General features: G+C 37.2%; 1 protein-coding gene across 1 annotated transcript in view; it reads right to left on the bottom strand.

Annotated features, from left to right (window-relative positions):
- The window catches only part of PTH2R (parathyroid hormone 2 receptor), an 84,034-nt gene extending 71,347 nt beyond the window's left edge, over positions 1-12,687 (bottom strand). Inside the window, exons 1-2 of the mRNA NM_001192589.1 lie at positions 12,613-12,687; positions 6,321-6,423 (exon numbers count right to left, since the gene is read on the bottom strand). Of these exons, the coding sequence (NP_001179518.1) occupies positions 6,321-6,423; positions 12,613-12,687 (178 nt within the window). The remainder of the gene's footprint in view (positions 1-6,320; positions 6,424-12,612) is intronic.
- Between the last annotated feature and the right edge of the window lie 1,367 nt (positions 12,688-14,054).

Here is a 14,054-nt window from a genome sequence, read left to right as displayed (position 1 = left end):
GACTCAGACATGGAGAATAGACTTGTGGCTACCAAAGGAAAAGGGGGATGAGGGAGAGGTGGATTGGACATTTGGGATTTGCAGAGCAAATTGGTATATACAGAATAGATAAACAACAAGGTCCAACTGTATAGCACAAGGAGCTATATTCAATATCCTGTGATAAACTACAATGGAAAGGAATATGAAAAAAACTCTAATTAGAAAAGATATATGCACCCCAATATTCACAGCAGCAGTATTTATAAAAGCCAAGACGCAGAAGCAACCTAAATGTCCACCAACAAATGAATGAATAAAGATGTGATACCTATACAGATATACATACTGGTATAGTACTCAGCTATAAAAAGTATAAAACAATGCTATTTGAAGTAACATGGATGGACCCAGAGATGATCTTACTAACTGAAATAAGTCAAACAGAGAAAGACAAATATTATATGATATCACTTCTGTGTGGAATCTAAACAAATGATACAGATAAACATATTTACAAAACAGAAATATACTCCTGGATACAGAAAACAAACTTATGGTTACCAAAGGAGATGTAAGGGAGAAATAAATTAGGAGTTTGAAATTAACATACACACAGTATTATATATAAAATAGATAAATAACTAGGTCCTTTTGAATAGTACAGGGAACTTATACTCAATATCTTATAATAACCTGTAATGGAAACTTATAATGTAAATATACATATAGATAGATATAACTGAATCACTCTGCTATAAACCTGAAACTAACACAACATTGTAGATTAACTATACTTCATTTTTTTTAAGTTTTTAAAAACAAAATAGTATTTCTCTTTAAAAAAAAAAAATACCATCCCACACACATACACACACAGATATACTCCAAAACTGAGAAAACCAACACTCCCCCAAAATAATGTTTCTGTAGATTGTAATAATTTCTCTGCTGGCTATTTGACAAACAGAATAATCAACATTCACAAAAGATTGAGAAGACTGGGAAAACCATGCCCTCATACAGATAATACACAGAGATCTTAATTAGCATCTTCTCTTTGATCAACATTTCACAATCTGTATGAGTAAATACTTTCATTATTTAGCAAGAAACTAATTAACTGCCTAATGAGTCACCAAACTCCCTTTATAAATTAACACCATCAATTACATTCCATGCAATCTTTTGTGTGTGCCAGGAGGAACTGATCATTAGTGAAACTTGTCAAACCATATTTACACAAAGCATTCTAAAATTTGGAGAATCTGACTTTGACTCTTTACAGTTCTACAGTTTCCATAGCATAATATGGCCATACAATTGTGAAATAAACCTGGGATCATAATATTTGGGGTTTTGTTTTTAAATACTTAAATAGTTTTATAACTAGATATTTTTACATTTTCTTTTCTTTCTTTCATAGAAAAGAAGAAAAATTTTACTTCCTTTTTATTATAAAAATTTTTACCAAAATAAAACAGAGGATATAATATACCCAGTATTGAAAATTTACAGTTAGTAATATTTTATCAAATTTATCTTCATTGTAGTATTTTAAAGTAAGTTGCAGATAGTATAACAGCTCACTCCTAAATATTTTGATATATATCTCTCAATTTAAGAGAATTTTTAAATGAAAACTTAAATAAGTTAGTGAATTCAAAATGTCATTTGTCTTTTTACAGTTGTACATGAAGAAATGTTGAATCAATTTACATATAATTAGACATTTTTCATTGAAAGTAGACCAAAGTTTGTCCAGATTTAATTCTAGCATATTTTATAGAGAAAGATCTCAAAGAACATGTCTTTTCTCTTAATATTTATTCCTCTACATGTTTCACATGAGTTGCACCTTCACAAATTTTAGAAGTCATATAAGTTTACATCTAGATCATTTACTCTTTTTATGTTTAACTCTCATGATGTGTTACTGATTCCCAGTTGTTTGTCTTTGCCAACCTTATTCTGTCTACATGGAATGTCTTTTTACTTCCTCCTCTACACATCCAATTCCTACTCCTTTAATTTTAAGGTTACTTGTCCATAAAGCTTTCTCTGATTCCTCTGTGATGAATTAAGATGCTTTTTTTCACTGGTTCCACAATTGTGATACTTCTGTTGTTAAACTTAGACACCATCTGAGGGGTGTCTACTTCCTATACTATTAGATAATCATTTCCATGGAGTAAGGATAGAATCTGATTCATTTTTTCCAGTGCTCACTACAGAAGCAACACACTGTAGGCACATAATATGTTTGTTGAACTGTTAAAGGGACACTAAAGATAATCATGTTAGACTAGATAATTTCTAAGACATCTTCCAGCTCAAAATTTCATGAGACTTCATAAAAGATAATTCATTTAACTCTCATAGATAACAATCTTTATAAATACCTTCACGGCAATGTTGCCACTCATTAGTAGACCTAAATGTTTGAGACATCAGGGTCAGTGTTCTTTAAAGATAACACTAGTGACTCCCTTTCCTGACAGTATTAGCCTAGCCATTCAGACAACTCTTTTCTAGTGCAAGACATCTACAAAGGCTGAATTAATATAAAAACTTTCTTGCTTAAAACATGGCTTAGGGAGGGAGGTTCAAGAGGGAGGAGGGGTACATATATATATGACTGATTTGTGTTGTTGTATGGCAAAAACCCAACACAACACTGTAAAGCAATTTTCCTCCACTTACATTTTTTTAAACATGATTTATAGCTACAAATTAAAAAATATGAGGCCAGAAAATATTCCACAGGATCAGCAATCACCACATTGGGGCTTACAATAGAGGCCTCTACTGACTTGTTGGCTAAAAACTTGGATTTTGATGGTATTCTGATTAAAAAAAAAATTAGTCTGAGACCTGATGAAGTAGGAAGCTATACTGGAAACTCCTATATAAGGTCAGGATTCCCAAAAGATGAATCACTTAGTGGGTGAACAAAAAACAAAAGCACCCTTTAGAAAGAGACTGGATGTTTCACTGCTGGCTGCATTTAGAGGTGGAACAGGTAACAGTAAGAAAAAGATTCTTCTCTGAAAATTTCTAACCACAAAATTTCTCACACAAAGTGTGAGAAATCACAGTTTCTCACACTTTGGTGTGGTCTAATATATGGTCTTAGTTTAAAGTGGAGTTAGATCAATAGTTCTACTAGGCACCTTGCAGAAAATAGAAATAAATTTCTATTTATTCTATTTTTTAGAAGAATGGATATTAAATGAGGATCTCATAAATCCTTTATCATAAGTCATTAGACACATAAGGAAATAAGCCCCCATGTGTGGTAGTCAGTATTGACAAGCAAAGTCTATGGTTATCTTAATATCAAATGCAAAATATAAAATATGTCTAGTGAGAAAAAAAGAAAGATTAAAATTATATTTAAGATTAAAAAACTATCAAAATTAAATAGACTTCAAAACTGAAAAACAGAATAATAAAAATTAACTTGATGGATTAAAGAGCCTTTAGACAAAGCTCAAAAAAGAGTTGATGAATTAGAAAATATATTTGAAGAAATTACCAAAACAGCAGTAGAAAAACAAAGAAAAGGAAAACATGCAAGACAGGAAGATACAAAGGGTAATGGGAGAAGCTCCCTCATTTATCTACTTAAAGTTCCAGAAGGAGAAAATAGGAAAATGAGGAAAAGCAAATTTTCAAAGACAAAATAACAAAACATTCCCACCACTGAATAAAGACACAGATCCTTAGACTCCAGAAATCAAGTGAACCCATACCTAGACACACTATGAAATTGCGGAACATCAAAATCAAAGAGAAACTCTGAAAAGGAGCTAATAAGAAAAACTAATGACCAACAAAATTTTCCAACAATAACAATGGAAGCCACAGTGGAAAAATAAAGTCTTTAGGAGCTAAAAGTAAATAATTCTCATCCAAAGATCATTAGCCCAGAAAAAATATCTCTGAAGACTGAGATTGAAATTAATACCTTGTCAAACAAACAAAATACAGAGTTCACTATGTGTTCATGCGTGCTCAGTCGCTTCAGTTGTGGTCAACTCTTTGCAGTCCTAGGGACTGTAGTCTGCCAGGCTCCTCTGTCCACAGGATTTTCCCAGCAAGAATACTGGAGTGGGTTGCCATGCTGTCCTCCAGGGGATCTTCCTGAACCAGGGATCGAACCTGCATCTCTTGCATCTCCCACACTGCCCATGGATTCTTTACCACTGAACCACTGGGGAAGCCCAGAAGTAGTGATACTACTTATAGTAAGTATCATTATAAGTAGATTCCAGTGTAAGGAAACCTCTTAAAAAGATGTATTTTAGGAAGAAGAAAAATTATACAAACTTACACTTAATATAAAACACTAAGATAACAGCATATAATTTGGAAGCAGTTAAGGTATTTTAAAATGCTTATACTATTTGATAGAGGGAAATTATTGATAACTTTAAACTTTCTTTAATATAACATGAAAAATTCTAGGCTAATCACTAAAGAATTAAATATAACATATACCTTCCAAACTAGTAGGGAGAGGGAGGATGAAATAAGGAAAAAAGCCTCAATCAATTCAAAAGAAGCCAACACAAGGTGGAAGTAGAGAGTAGAAAGAATTATAGGAAGAGCTGGTAAAATGAAAAGCCCAGACAGATGGTAAATTCAAATACAGTGTATTCATAATCATAATTAATGCAATTGGCTAAATTCTTTAATTATAGACAAAGTCTATCAAAATGGATAACAAGAAAAATCCCACCTGTGTCTTGTTTATAAATGAAACTCCCGAAGTATAAGTACACAGAGAAGTTTAATAAATAAATAGGAAAAGATAAGGAATTGCTGAGTTAGAGTGTCAGTTTTGCAAAACGAAAAATTTTCGGCTATTAGTTTAACATAACAATGTGAATATACTGAACATTACTGAGCTGTATGCTTAAAATATTTAAGATGATTAATTTAATATTATGTGCATTGTACCATAATTAAAGATTTTTAAGGATGGAAAAAGGTGTGCAAGGCAAATATCAAACAAGAGAGAAAGAACTAAGTTATTTATTAAATATTGTTATTTTAATATAATAATTTTAGTATTTAGTTAGTATTTAAAGCAAAAGTAAAGTAGAAACAAAGAAAGATGCTTCACATCAATAGAAGGTTTGACTTACCAGGAAATATAACATTTCTCAATTTGTATACACCCAATAACATATTTTCTAAATATATGAAGCAAAAAGTTCATCATCATTGTAGGCTATTTTAAGACATATATATCAGAAAAGAATAAGTCAAATAGATGAGAACTCATAGATACAGAATACTTGAGCCACACAACCAATAAGCTTAACCTAGTGGATATTATAAAACACTGTGCTCAGAAACCAAACAGTACACATTCTTTTGAAGACCACATGAAACATTTATCAAAATTGACCCCAATAGAAGCAAGTAAGTCTCAGCACATTTTTGAAAATTAATATCATGCAGACCACATTCTCTGATCATAACCAACTGCAAAATCAATCACATATCTTTTTAAAGCACAGCTTTAAGGACATCATCTACTGCATGCAGATTTAGGGAACTCAGTAAACACCACCTCTGTTTTTAAAAAAATGTCTCTGAATCATTCAACTATCAAGACAAGGCATTTCCCTATTTACAACATTGTAATTTTCATACTACTCAATTCAGTAAATGACTTTATCCAATGGCCCTAATGAGAACTGTGAGTGACCACCAGACCCCAAGGAACACAAACCACAGGTCCCCAGCTGCAACAGGAGAGACGCCTGAGACCACCAACATCACCACAAACTTGTCAGCAGTTTTGTAGCTTTGTTTTTATAGTTTACCACTTGGAACTAATTGAAAAATTACATAAGGAGTCGGCAGATGAAGATAAAATAATCACTTTATTGAGAAGAAAGTTTTTGGAGAACATAGTCTATGTATGCATCAGTCGGCTTGCCTATTGACTCCTTTGAATTTTACCTACTAAAACTGCAGATGAACACCTTGAAGCTCCTTGAAGCTTACTGCACAGTCAAGGGCAAAACAATATGCATGCTCTCTGCAAACAGACGGATCCCAAAGACATGTCTGAGGAAGAGGCTGGCATATACCTGCCTGGTCTATTCCCAAACTCACAAACCAGGCAAGTCACTCATCCACAGGGAGGGAAGAGATGATGGTGAAAGAGATGAAAATAGCGTTATTCTGCCACACACCTCTCCACACACAAACATGGAATGACTGATGAGAAACTCCCTAACACTCAGTAAGGAGGAGATTCACAATCTTTGTGAGGATTTGGGTGGGACACACGGGGGGCACAGTTTCTTCCGTATCTTTACCTCCTTCCTGGAGCTGGGCTGTGATGTTGAGCTCACACTGCACTTTAGCTTTCAGCACAAGGACAATCTGCTCCTCTATAGTGATGGTGCCATCAGAATCCAGCTGTAGATATGAACAAAATACAAACAGAGAAACATATGCCACTATTTTTTTAAGCCATGACACAATCTTTCATTATTTCACCTTCTAATATAATTAAAAATTACTTTGATACCAAGCTACCTTGATATAGTTCTTTATAGAACTAGTTCTAAAGAAATAGTTCTTTATCTGAATCAAAATTCATAATCCATCAATGTATAAGATTTGAGAATAATCATATTTTACCTGCTTAGCCTAAAGGAAAAAAAAACCATTTTTAAAAAATTAAAAAGTTATAGAAAATTTTAATTAGGTCACCCTATGTAATATAATCAGAAAAAATAATAAACATATTGAAAATTTCCTGGAATGTTACAAAGACCCAGCATTTTATTAGTCCTCTTGCTGCTGCTGCTGCTGCTAAGTCGCTTCAGTTGTGTCCGACTCTGTGCAACCCCATAGACGGCAGCCCACCAGGCTCCCCCATCCCTGGGATTCTCCAGGCAAGAATACTGGAGTGGGTTACCATTTCCTTCTCCAATGCATGAAAGTGAAAAGTGAAAGTGAAGTTGATCAGTCATGTCCGACTCTTTGCAACCCCATGGGCTGCAGCCTACCAGGCTCCTCCGTCCATGGCTTACAATATGTCAATTATGGCACATAAAAAGGAGAAATGACTAGAAGATTCTTTTTAGCTCTACTGAAAAATTACCAGTGAAACTGGACAATCATTCCATGTTTGGGGGTTTTGGTTTACTCATCTATGAAATAAGAGAGTTACTCCAAATGGTTTCTAGTTGAATTTTTGCCTTTTTCCCTCCAGTTTTATTGAGGTATTACTTACAGACAACATAAATTAAGTTTACGGTGTACTATGTAGTGATTTGATACATTTACATATTGTGAAATGACTACCACAATAAGATTAGCTAACACCTCCCCCCCATAATTACCTTTAACGTGTGTGTGATGATAACATTTAAGATCTACTCTCTCAACAATTTTTGAGTATATAATAAAGTACTGTTAATTATAGTCACCATATTACACACTAGATCCCCAGAACTCAGTCACCCTATAGCTAGAAGTTTAAACCCTTTGACCAATGTCCCCTCATTTCTCCCACTCCCCAAGGCCTGGCTGCCACTAATTCTACTCTCTCTGAGTTCAGCCTTTTTAGGTTCCATACAAATGAGAACATACAGTATTTGTCTTTTACTTATTTCACTAAGAATAATGGCCTTAAAGTCAATCCATGTTGCACAAAAGGAAAGATTTCCCTCTTCTTTATGGTTGGATCATATTCCTCTGTGTGTGCGCATCACATTTTCTTTATTTATCCATCCCTTCACAGACACTTAGATTGTTCCCATGTCTTGGCAATTGTAAGCAATGCTGCAATAAACAAGAGGGACACCTAACCTTTGAGATAGTGATTTCACTCCCTTTGGGTATTATCTAGAAGTGAGACTGCCAGATCATACAGTAGTTCTATTTTTATTTTTTGAGGAACTTATACTTTTTCCAGAGTGGTTTTAAAAATTTACATTCCCACCAATATTGCACAAGTGTTCCCTTTTCTCCTCATCCTCTCCAAATCTTGTCTCTTGTCTTTTTGATGATAGCCATTCTAACAAGTGTGAGGTGGATACCTCATTTCGGTTTTGAGGTATATTGCCCTCATTATTAATCATGTTGAGAATCTTTTCATGTACCTATTATTTCTTTTGCTGTGCAGAAGCTTTTTAGATTGAGGTCATCCCGGTTGTTTATTTTCTGTTTTGTTGCTTGCATTTTGATGTTATATCCAAAAAATAACTGCCAAGATCAATGTCAAGAAACTTTACCCCTGTTTTCTTCTAGTAAGTTTAGAGTCTTAAATTTAAGTCATTAATCCATTTGGAGTTAATTTTTGTCAGTAGTATAAAATGGGGATCTAATTTTATTCATTTGTATATGAATCCCATTTTCCTAACACCATTTATTGAAGAGACTGTCCTTTCCCCAGTAGGTATTCATGGCTCTCTTGTCAAAGAGTTATTTCTGGGCTCTTGATTCTGCTCCATTGGTCTATGTGCCTGTTTTTATGCCAGAATTCTGCAGTTTTGATTATGGTAGTTTTGTAATAAAGCTTAGTAGTTTTGTAATAAAGCAGAGTAGATAAGTAAATAGGTATATAGTCTTAAATACTTCTGCATAGTATTCATGGGCTTCCCCGTGGCTAGAGGTAAAGAATCTGCCTGCCAACGCAAGAGACACAAGTTTGATCCCTGGGTCTGGAAGATCCCCTGGAGAAGGAAATAGCAACCCACTCCAGTATTCTTGCCTGGGAAATCCCATGGACAGAGGAGTCTGATGAGCAAAGTCCATGGGGTAGCAAAGAGTCGGATACAACTTAGCGAGTTCACATTTATTTTAACATGAAAGGAGAAAATAATCAAAATGAATTTTTTGGATTGGGATACACACCATCATTTAGCTAACAGACTAACACAATGCAGATTGTGAGTTAAAGGCAGCTACACTAAAAGTTTGCCATAAAATCTCACTTATCAAAAAGGGAGAACAAAATGGAAAGAGACGAGTCACCTGAGTGGGCAGGGAGGAAAATCTGACTTCTTCCAATATTCTCTAGAAACAGTCAGGCACCATTCAAATTGTTTTGGTTTTTTGTTTTGTTTTTCCTGGCTGTTTTTCCAATTCAATAGTTACTTTCTTTTACTTTAATCCCAGAAAACACTGGGTAACCCATGACCAAGTTTCAGAACTATAAATTTGATTGAAAGAAATCTGACCTCAGTTATTAAACACAGACATTTCAAATCACACTGTGTACTGTTTTTACCTGAACACATTTATTTTTGTTTCCTTTTGTACAGATGTAGCCTTTTTACTGGGATAACCTTTTCAGGAACATAATCGTCATGTAAACTACAGCTTCTAAAGATAATTTTGTTCTAAAAAAAAAAAATGTGGCCGGTTTAACCAGGAGGTAAGTTTGATTAGCATGTGCTAACTGATGATCTGTTAAATTGATCTTTAGTTATTTCATCAAGTGAAAGTAAGAAAATGTTCGTCTTTTATATTGTTTTCTCTTCCACCTATGTTTTGGAAACACGTGTTCTTTACCATAAAGGGACATTAAAAATCACAGTGTATTTAAACCAGAAGAGCAGTTTTCATATTCAGTGTCTGTTACTCCAAAAGCAACAACTACATCCAAAACAAAGCAGTACATTTAGAAAAATACATTTTAGCAATGTTTCCTGTGCAAAGGACCATTTGTAATAGGGAAGAACACATCTGACTCCATAGTGGATCTGTTTCTTTTTCTTTAACCTTTGTGCTCTGTTGCCCATGCTTAGTCAAGCTGGCTCTGCATCTTTTGTGAAAGAATGCTGCCTACAGCCTAAAATATTAATATACAGGATAGCCCAATCTCAAGACTCTGACCTTTAAAGATATAACACTCTTCCATCCATATAGTGATAAAAAGTTGCAGTTAAAGGATTAAAAGATTATGTTTATTGAATTCTGCTTGTCAGTGACTAAGACAGGAGAGTTCTAGAAACACCCAACTCTTTTAGATATATGCTTTGCCAGCAGCTCTCTTCTCTCCAGCTTTGTGACCAGATATGAGTTCCACTGTATAATTCGTATCCAGAACAGCCACCTCTGCCCCTTAGAATAGAATGACATTTTTTTAAATTAAAACTGGAGTAAATAATTAGAGACTTGAGTTCCCTGCGGGCTCAAAAAAGACAGATTTTCTTGGAATGAAAGAAATACAAATTACCTTAGTCAATGGAGTGGTACCACTCCAAAGGTGGTACCTTATGGAGAAGCTAACACCCAAAGCCACCATGCTAATTGTCATAGGGGATTCCAAACTGCTTACTACTTCTCCATGGGGTTGGCCAAGACTTTGTCAGGCTTGCATCCCAGTCTGAGACTCTCCTTGTGCAACCCTGCTTCCTCACCCTGTTATCTTTCTCAGGCATTACCCTCCAATAAACATCTGTACCCCTATTCGCAGTCTGTTTCCAGGATTTACTAACAGTAAAGAAAAATTACAGACATTAATACAGTCGTCCTCATTGCCATGTGAAAATGTGACTGGGAAATGTATTGCTGGGCTCTGCAATGATGCTGGATGCATGAATTCATGGCCTCTGAACTGATCTGAGGGAAAGGAGGGGGTGGGGGGGTAGCTTCACCAACTAAAGACCACAGAGTTATTCAAAACAACTGAAAGAACTGGCCTATGTTATCTATTTTGTAATGTGATCCAGTGTTTCCCAGATACTAAGCATTTACTATACACAAGCCACAAGCTAATTCTGCTTAGATGAGTTCCCTCTGTTGTTCTATCAATATATTAAAACTTTTAAATATATGTCTTGGCTGGGAATGAAGAAACTGAAGACCAAACAAGGTGTCAATGTGTCTATGCAAATCTCTTTAATGTAACCTTCAAATTTTGTTTAAAGTGCCAAAAATGTAAATATTATCACAAACTGTCATTTTACATAACTCAATCTATAAACATAAATGGAAATCATTGTTAAGCAACGGGTCTCAACCAGAGGCAATTCTGCCTCCCAAAGGACCATGGGCAGTATCTGGACACATTTTTGGTTGTCACAGCCGGGCAGGGGTAGGGGGTTGCAACTGGATCTAGTGTAAAGAGGACAGAGATTCTACTAAATATCCTACAACGGACAAATCAGTTCCCATAACAAAGACTTACATGGCCCAAAATGTTGATAAGCTTTGACTTAAAATTACAGAAAAAGTGTTCAATGTCCTGAGTTTTCTAAAGCTAAAAGGAAATATCCTTCCCATGGTAGCATAGTGATTTTTTTTCTTTGTTGTGTTAAACAATGTTTCTCCATTTCCTTAGAAAAATTAATCTGGGACATTGAATAAAATAAATGGTTAGAAGTCATTTGCCCCTTATATAAGGAAGCTGCGTTTTCAAGCACATTATCCAAATACCTTATGAGACAGAAACATTAGAGATCACCCGAGTTCTATCACTGTCACCAAATTCTTAGTTGTTTTCATTCTTTCACATTCTTTCAGTTATCTGGGTGAAATTTTTCATGTATGAGCATACTCTACTTTTGAGCATTCATTGACAATTTAATTGCTCAATGACAGCGTACCTCGTTTGATTTTTTTTTTTTTTTTAACAGATTTATTTCACGTGAACTATCCTGGTCATATCAGCAGGGCAAAAAAAAAAAAAAAAAAACCAAAAAACTGCACGTTTAGAATAACTGAAATTTTAACTGGCCGTTTGAAAACCAAGAACATAGTATTAAGTTTAGACAGTATCCGTGCATAATGCCTTAACTAATTGGGGGCTTTATTTGACGGTCAAATGCGCCCCCTTCCGAACAAAAGAGAGAAATAACGTTGGTTTGAGTCATTAGGTCACAGGGCCCTTAAACTGCATTCCACTCAACACGACAAGCATCTCTTTCTAGCTCGTCTGAAAAGCTCAGTGTAAATCCTATAATTTATTTGATTCAAAACAATGTGAGGATGAATTATGACTTGTACATTAGAGAGGCTCCTTTGTGAAAGATCACCCAGAAACTCTCTGAAGGATACTAGCAGTCCGAAAATGACAATTGCCACTTATTTTAAAAACGAACAACTCAACTTTAACAAGTTACGTATATTTTTCTATCTAGTTTCCTCGCTTTAATGATGCATGATTCTGTATTAGCGAGATCCAGTTATCCTTTCAGGCAGTGGTCTCAAACAACCCTAGAAATTTAAGTTCTCAAAACGGACGGTAAATTGTCAGCAGACAAAAAACAATTTAATTAAACAGGGAACCAAGAAATCTAACAGTAAGAAAAGTTCCTCACCTCTCAATCTCACTCTACCGATCCAAAAAGCCGTGGTTCCTAAATATCCTCTGACAGCAGATGCCAAGATGCTGGCCGGAATACCACCCCGGGACATCATTCGCCTAAAGGATATCTCTGCAGCTCCACTATATGCCTGTCAAATTTGCCGGGTGCACCTCTGTGTGTGCGTGTCTGTCTGTCTGTCTGTCTGCCTCTGTGTGCGTTAGTGCGTGGATGTGTAAGGATGCGCGCACCTTGGCCTCAGCCAAGTCCCGGCGTTCGGCCCTAACGCCGGGTTCCGGTGGGTGGCTCCGGGAAGCAGGTGCCTCCGGGCACTGGCTCTTACCTGGGCTCCGGCGAGAATGCAGCAGCCGAGCAACAGCCACCCCCAGAAATGCAGCGAGGCCCCTGGCCCGGCCATACCCAGACCCGCCCGAGCCAGGAACTGGAACATTCTTCCCGGAGCCCGGGATAAGCTCCACACTCGCAACTTGGCCGGCGCGAGGCAAACTTGTCACTGGGAACACGGCGCAACTGCGAGTCGGGTTCGAGGCTACCGGCTGGGATGCCCTGGACCAGGCTGTCCGCACCGCGTGCGTTTGGGGTTGGGTCTTGCCTCTCGGAGGCTCTCGCTTTCGTCGGTCCTTCAGGCTGAGCTGCTAGAGTCCCGGCTTTAGCTCGCTGGCCCTGCGCCAGGTGGATGCGCGCGCGCCCCCCGCGCGGCTGCTGGAGCGGCAGGAAGGCGCTTGCGCTCCTCTTCCGAGTCACTCTGTCCCGCAGCTCAAGGGAACCCGAGGGCGACGGATCCGGAGCGCCGCTGCTGCCACCCGCAACTCGTACTGTCTCTGCCTCCCTCCACTCTGTCCCACGTCCCGATGCCTTGTCTCTAGGGGCACCCTGGGTCGTTGAGGAGTGTCCGAACTTCCCTTCCTGTGCAGACGCGGGCTGACCACCAGCCGCTGAGACCGGAACAGCGTGGTTAAAGGTTTCGGAGGCCAGGTGGATTCCCCATCCATGACTCTGAGCTGAACAGTACCTACATCTCTAAAGTTCTGATTGCCTTTCTCTTTAACCACTGTACTAATACTGTGCCTGTGGGGCGCGGGGGCGGAGAGAGGTTCTACTCCAACAGAAATCTCTAGGTCAAAATTTTTTTGGATCTTTATATTTTTGGATCCAGGCATTTTAAAAAAACTAGTTTTCTTTAATATTTTTCTGTGTGTAAACACCTTCGTTTGAGACTAAGTCTTTTTCTTTATTTTTCTTAGAGGCATAATCTTCAAGATGCCAGAGACTGCTTCACAGACATTGAATTGAAGACTATTCAGTCTCCCAGCATCTGATAAAATTTCCAAAGAATGATTCCCATAGATGAAACACAAATTCACTCATGTCCTCTTAACAATGAGCGTCTGAAGTGTTAACCGCTAGCTTTCATTGGAATGCCGAAGTGAAAACGGAGTTTGCTTTTAAAACGTAGATTGCTAATGACTGCATGCTCAGTCGCTCAGTCATGTCCAGGTCTTTAGGACCCCGTGGACTACAGCCTGTTAGGCTCCTCTGGCCATGGGATTTCCCAAGCAAGAATACTGGAGTGGGCTGCCATTTCCTCCTCCAGGCATCTTCCCCACCCAGGGACAGAACCCAGGTCTCCTGGGTTTCCAGCATTGGCAGATGGATTCTTTACCACTGAGCCTTACTAATGACTGGACAGCTCTAAAATACTAGAAATAGACAACGTTTATTTCTAATTCTACATAGCTAAAAAAAGTTCACTCCTATCCTTCT

This window comes from Bos taurus, chromosome 2, assembly GCF_002263795.3.
Source record: "Bos taurus isolate L1 Dominette 01449 registration number 42190680 breed Hereford chromosome 2, ARS-UCD2.0, whole genome shotgun sequence".
NCBI classification, from domain to species: domain Eukaryota; kingdom Metazoa; phylum Chordata; class Mammalia; order Artiodactyla; family Bovidae; genus Bos; species Bos taurus.
The sequence above is the reverse complement of the archived record's forward strand: the minus strand, read 5'-3'. Positions and strand labels throughout refer to the sequence as shown.